This window comes from Neoarius graeffei, chromosome 13, assembly GCF_027579695.1.
Source record: "Neoarius graeffei isolate fNeoGra1 chromosome 13, fNeoGra1.pri, whole genome shotgun sequence".
Classification (NCBI taxonomy): Eukaryota; Metazoa; Chordata; class Actinopteri; order Siluriformes; family Ariidae; genus Neoarius; species Neoarius graeffei.
In genome coordinates, this window is record NC_083581.1 from 26,828,925 (window position 1) to 26,835,878 (window position 6,954).

Genomic DNA, 6,954 nt, shown 5'->3' on the forward strand with positions numbered 1-6,954 from the left:
TACAAGGGATTAGAAAAGACAATCATGTCAGGCATCGCTGATGTCAGTGAATTATACGCTGAGTGAGAGTCTAGCTCGTTAGAATAAACTAACTACATAGTGGGGTTTTAAAATTTAGAAATATTATAAACAAAGAATTTAAATGTTCAATATCTTGAATATTTAATATTCAAGATTCTGCACTATTTCTATGTAGGTCCCTATTTAAACGTAAGCAAATGTGTGATATTGATTATGTTAACTGCTTTGTGCAAAAGGTCCGATTTTCCTCATGTCTAATCTCTTCTATTGAAGCATATGATCAGATGACACTCCGATGGATTTTATCTAAAATGGCTCACAGACTTGTGGAGTCCATGCCAGCAACACAGAGCAACATACTGTACACAAGCACAAATTAATAATGTAAATATTCTTTGAGTTGGGCGGCACGGTGGTGTAGTGGTTAGCGCTGTCGCCTCACAGCAAGAAGGTCCGGGTTCGAGCCCCGTGGCCGGCGAGGGCCTTTCTGTGCGGAGTTTGCATGTTCTCCCCGTGTCCGCATGGGTTTCCTCCGGGTGCTCCGGTTTCCCCCACAGTCCAAAGACATGCAGGTTAGGTTAACTGGTGACTCTAAATTGACCGTAGGTGTGAGTGTGAATGGTTGTCTGTGTCTATGTGTCAGCCTTGTGATGACCTGGCGACTTGTCCAGGGTGTACCCCGCCTTTCGCCCGTAGTCAGCTGGGATAGGCTCCAGCTTGCCTGCGACCCTGTAGAACAGGATAAAGCAGCTAGAGATAATGAGATGAGATTCTTTGAGTTTTAAAATGTCGTCACAAAGACCGGTAGGACATGACAGCAGAACCATGGGAAGATTCTTGAAACTAGAATGTTAGTATTGCAGTGCATGGATGCTGTGGGTGTGTACGTGTTGATCTGTATGTACACTTACGTTTGTGTATGTGTTCTAAAACACACCATTCTTCCAGAGCTCTTGAAGCTTATTGCGTGTTCAGACAAGAAGGGGCAGCTGTGTAGTAAAGAGATGTTAGTCTGGAATTGTGAAAACAACCAGGTCTTTTGGACTCCATTAATTTGCATAAAGTCTAGGAAAATCAAGCTGTTCATTTCACCTTCTCTCTCTGTGAACTGAGTAATTATGAAATGTAAATACCTTGCGGTCTTTCTTTCACTGTTGTTGGAACAGAACATGTTACACAATTCACTTTATACTATAAACCCCACCACAGAGATTACTAAAAATAATTCAGTCTCGGCTTGTCACATCTTCTCAGTGTCACTAGAAGTTTCCATTCATGGTTCATGAATTTTAAATGAATTTCTGAAAAGGCTATAAAAAATATACAACTACTACTATACTAAAAAAATACAGTCATGTTTGAATATTTGTACACCCTTAAAAGGACACAATGATTTCATAGAATGAACATCCTGAATAAAGTGTTCTGTGATAAACTGTGATGTTTAACAAATCACCACATATTATTGTGAGCAAAAGTAATTGAACCCTTTTCAGTCAATAAGGTGTGGCACTTATAACCAGTTTATCAGTTGCTGACATCTTCCTGGAGGAGCACTCACTCTTCTTTCCAAAACTTTACCAGCTCACCTGTCACAGCATCTCAGCAGGATTCAGGTCTTGGCCATTACATGGATCCTCTTCTTCCTTGCTTGGACTCAAGCAAGTGGACTTGCTTGAATGTTTAGGATTGTTGTCCTGTTGAAACCATTTTGTGCCCAACTTGAGCTTTCAAACCAACGGCTTGACATTCCTCTTAAGAGGTCCTTGATCTATCCATCCATTCATTATCTATACCACTTATTCATCAGGGTCATGGGGGGAGCTGGAGTCAATCCCAGCTGACTTCGGGCAAGAGGTCACCCTGGGCAAGTCACCAGTCTATCACAGGGCTAACACAGCCCATGTTTACATTAGACCATATCAGCGGATCATCAGATTAACGTTTTTAAAACGATTAGTGTGCACACAGCAACACCGATACACGATTCGCGTGCACACAACAATACCAATACGCGGATACGCTCGGCTCCGCAGGCATCCTGCGCTCCAAATCACTCCGCCCTGAACAGCGAATGCCCTCTGGAGGGTGCGCACTCCGGCCCTGCGCAGCTCACAGAGCGCGCGAGTGAAGCACACTAGCAGTGTTTTCGGGACTGAGCCGCTGTGTGTGTGATCCCAGCGCATATCACTTAACACTTGCAAGTGGAAGGATGGCAAGCCTAAAGACAATCATAACTACACAATGGGCAGTATTTGCATCAGTATTTTCATACTTTTATACTCTTTAATGAAAGGTGATACAAGGCGGAAGTCCGCGCCGTTTTTCAGCAGTCGCGTCACATGACCAACGCCAGCGAATCAGGAAGGTGGATGTCACAGTGACATTGTCCAATGATGACGCCAGCTAGAGCTCAGCACAGCGTATTCGCGTATCTCAATGTTTACACAGCACCGGACCAGATACGATCTAGATTGAATACGTGGACGCTGGCGGATTCCCGTTTCCCGGCGTTTCCAGGTGGTTTAATGTAAACGGACAGTGCATCCGCGAAGGAAACGAGACAGATACGGTCTAATGTAAACGTAGCCACAGAGATGAACAGCCATTCACACTCACATTCACACCTATGGGTAATGTAGAGTAGCCAATTAACCTAATCTGCATGTCTATGGACTGTGGGAAGAAACCAAAACACCCAGAGGAAACCCACACAGACACAGGGAGAACATGCAGACTCTACACAGAAAGACTCCAGTCAGTCACAAGGTTCAAACCCAGAATCTTCTTGCTGTGAGGTGACAGTGCTCACTACTACACCACCATGCCACCCAGAAATTCTTGATATTTCTCAGAATTTGTGATTCCTTCAATGATATACATTTGACCAGGGTCAGAATAAGAAAAGCAGACCCCATGCCATGCTTAACAGTAGGGATAAGGTTTTGTTGGTGGTGTGTTGGCTTTTTGCCAAACATGAGCCTCCTGATGTGCCCAAAAAGTTCAGTTTTGGACTTATCTATCCATAGAACAGACTTCCAGAACTCTTCAGGCTTGTCCAGTCTCTGGAAAACTTCAAACAGGCAGCTTTGTTCTTTTTTGACAGAACAGGCTTCTTCCTGGAGACCTTCCATAGATTCCATTTCTGTTCAGGGTTCTTCTTATTGTTGAGTTACCCAATATGGCCAAAAGTATGTGGACACCTGACTATAACACTTATATGAGGGTCTCCCCCAAACTTTTGCCACAAAGTTAGAAACATATAATTGCTCTGAATGTTATTGTATGCAGTAGTATTAAGATTTGCCCAACCCTGTGCACAAACTGAGCTGTGTAAAGATAGATTAGATTAGATAAAACTTTTTTGATTCCTTTGGGCGGATTCCCTCAGGGAAATTAAGATTCCAGCAGCATCATTACAGATAAACAAAGAAAAGAAATAGAGAAAACTTCTAGATAAATTAAAATAAATTAAGTATTTACATATACAAATATAAAAAGAATAAGATATGGGGAAAAGAGGAAGGGGGGGAAAGAGAGAAGGGGGGGCGGCGGCAGGAGAGATATTGCACTTTATATTGCACATTGTCCGGTATTGCTTATTGTCAGGCTAGGCTACTGCTCCTTCCCATCTCTGTCCTCCTGTTACCCCTCCTCCCCCCCCAGAGAGGAGTTGTACAGTCTGATGGCGTGAGGGACAAAGGAGTTTTTAAGTCTGTTCATCCTGCACTTGGGAAGGAGCATTAAAAGATATGGCTTAGGCTACATCCACACGACAACGGCAACGAGATTTTTTTTTTAGCGGGTAAAAAAAATATCGCGTCCACATGGGCAACGGATCAGTGAAATATCAGGTCCATATGGCAACACAACGCTTGCTGAAAACGATGCAATACACATGCCACACCACTACGTGCGCTGTAAGACGGTCCCATCGGAGACACCAGAACAATAGAAGAAGAAGTAGGACGCATGCGCATGTAACGGGTTTATTTTTTTCCACTTGCCATTGTGTGTAGTGGTGGGGAAATTCTGCGCTGGCCCTTTAAAAGCGCAGGTAGTTATGGGAATGAGGCGCTGGCCTCTTTCAGTTCGTTTTGGAAATGTAAGCGCCAATGCCACTGGACGTTTGCAGCCCGTCCTCAGCAGTGTATTTGTGTCTCATTTCTTCAGAATAAAAAGACTGGTGAACAACACAACGCAACGTCTGTTACACGCATAAACCCCTTCTTCTATCCGGCGTGAAGCACTCATAGGAACAAACACACAACAACAAGAAGAAGATGGCTGCGACTATGCGAGGAAATCGTGCCTTCTGTGTGTACAAATTAGTTGTATTAGTGTGCATAGTTTTATATAACTTAATTTTCTTATTGTGTGTGAACATTTTGAAAAGCATTTTTATATAATTTATATAACTTTTTATATTGTGTGTGAACATTTTGAAAAGCAGTCTTATCCAATAAAAAAATGAAATTCAAGAAATGGTTCAGTTACTTGTTTATTTAAAAGAAAAGCTGTATACAAAAGTGAATGCAATGCAGTGGTTCATACAAAACAGTCTGTTGAAGGGTCTTCTGACCCTTTTCCCCTCTGCCTCCATTATAGTCAGGTAACTGTTGCTTTGTGTGAAAGGCTGTACTTTCTGTTCATCAAAGCAGGTGTAAATTGTCTGTCTGGCAGGTCAGTCAGGTTAATGTGTAAACAATTTCAATTTCTGTTACGAATGATGCGTGCGAGAGTGCTGCTTGTTCTAGTCATGTGGTTGTGACGTCATCGTAAACAAATCCGTTGCCAGATTTTTTCACTCTGGAACCCGTTCTCAAAAGATTTCGTTTTAGGGCACCCAAAACGCCGGTGCCGTGTGGACGCCAGGCCGAAACGATAAAAAATTTTATCAGATTCACCTGAATCCGTTGCCGTGTGGACAGGGCCTTACTAATTTGTTGTGCAAGGACTTCAACCTCACCCTACCTCAACCCTACAGGAACACTAAATTCACACCAGGCCTTCTTGCTGGACATCAGTACCTAACCTTTTGTACTTTTGTGGTTGAGTGAGCACAAATCCCCACAGCCATGGTGCAAAATCTAGTGGAAAGCCTTCTCAAAAGAGTGGAGACTGTTATATCAGCAAGGGGGAACTACTCAATATTAATGCCTATGGTTTTGGAACAGGGTGTTCAATACTCACATGTCCACATACTTTTGGTTATAGAGTTAATGCATAGCTTCACCAGAAGACATTCAGGACACTTGTAGATCTCTTTTATAGTTTACCTTCTGGCCCTGGAGGAAATTTTAGGAGGGTTTCTTGGCAGGGTTACTGTTGTTTTGAATGCCTTCCACTTGTATACTGTTTGTCTAATGGTCGATTTATGGAGTCCAAAGGTTTTTATAAATGCCTTTATAACCTTCTCAAGACTGATAAACATCTACTGTTTTTTTTCCTTCAACTCTTCTGGCATTTCCTTAATATGAGGCATGATGCTAGACATTTAGATTGAGTAACTGACCAGATTTCTTGCAATTACTTATATTTGTTCCTCCATAACATATCAGTTCAGTTCTTCAGTTTTATTAATTAGCTTGCTTAATTGTTTATCATGCAGTCATGAGCCAGGTGGTGTGCAAACAAAAGCTCACAAGACAAAAGCTCACAAGACAAAAACTCACAACCTTAATGAAAAAAGACACAAAAGCTCACAATCATTTTATTTTTTTATTATATATAAACATATCACAGGTGTTATATAATCACATATTATGTATCATAATAGAAATATATTACATGTCACAGATATTGTATCCAAATTCACTCTAGGTGGATGCAGTGCCCAACTGCACTAAGGAAGTCTGCCAGTGATCTTCGTTCAGCTACAAAGTCCTTCTAGCTGTGTTTCCATTGCAGTTTTGTGCAAAACAGAAGTAATATCGTAAACATTTAAAAAGATATGGAGATACGAAAAGTCAAAACTTGGACTGCTCTGAAAAAACTAGACAATGTTTGGAAGTTGAATCTCCATAAAGACCTGAAATGGGAGTTCTTTAGATCTACTGTTGAATCTGTGCTACTGTATGGCTCAACATCATGGACTCTGACCCACCAGCTAGAAAAAGCTCTAGATGGGACATACATGAGAATGCTAAGAGCCATCTTAAATGTTGACTGGAGAATACACCCTACAATTGAAGAGCTCTGTGGAAGCCTTCCAAGAGTAACTTGTGTTCTTCAAGAACAAAGACTAAGCCTAGCTACGGTAGTCATTCATGGCATAGCAAAGATAAGGTTGTTAGTGATGCCCTTCTATGGAGACTCTTGCATGGCCAAAAACCACTTGGTTGCCCTAAGAACATATACATTGATCAGTTAGCAGATGATGCCAGATGCTTAGTTGAAGACTTACCAACCTGATGCAAATCTGAATATGTGGCTTGGCAGAGGTATGCACTCCACCAAGTGCCCTTCTAGTTATTCAATGGGTTCACAAACCCCTCATGCTAGGACAAATAGATCAGTGAGTTAGTACAACAGTTTAGTACTGCAACCAAAAGAAGTCACCTTTGTCAATGCTCCATTACTTTCTTGTGCGCACTACAGAGATCCTGGTTGGAGGAGTGCAGATTATTAATAACAAGTACCTGAGCTATGCTCCCTGGATCAACTGGCAGGACATAGTGAGAGATAACAATGCTCGCGTCGAGATCAGTAACAATGGTGAAAAAGGTGGGTGTGTTTGAGAGTGACATCACTTGGGTTGTTTCGCTTCTGTCGGTTTGAATGTTTGTCCACATGTATTGAGGCTTTGTGCTTTTTGTCCACAGCGCTGTGTCATCCAGGCTGTGGTGGTTACTGTTGGGGTCCAAATAAGGATCAGTGTCAGATCTGTGAGTATATTGGCAGTTAAACCATCACAACTATAAATATACATGT

The 6,954-nt window shown here is 41.9% G+C and overlaps 1 protein-coding gene across 2 annotated transcripts in view; it reads left to right on the forward strand.

The window, feature by feature from the left end:
- erbb3b (erb-b2 receptor tyrosine kinase 3b) overlaps positions 1–6,954 on the forward strand; it is a 98,992-nt gene that overhangs the window by 36,026 nt on the left and 56,012 nt on the right. For both annotated transcript variants that reach the window (XM_060937428.1, XM_060937427.1), the window contains exons 4-5: positions 6,622–6,747; positions 6,846–6,908. In XM_060937428.1, the coding sequence (XP_060793411.1) occupies positions 6,622–6,747; positions 6,846–6,908 (189 nt within the window). The remainder of the gene's footprint in view (positions 1–6,621; positions 6,748–6,845; positions 6,909–6,954) is intronic.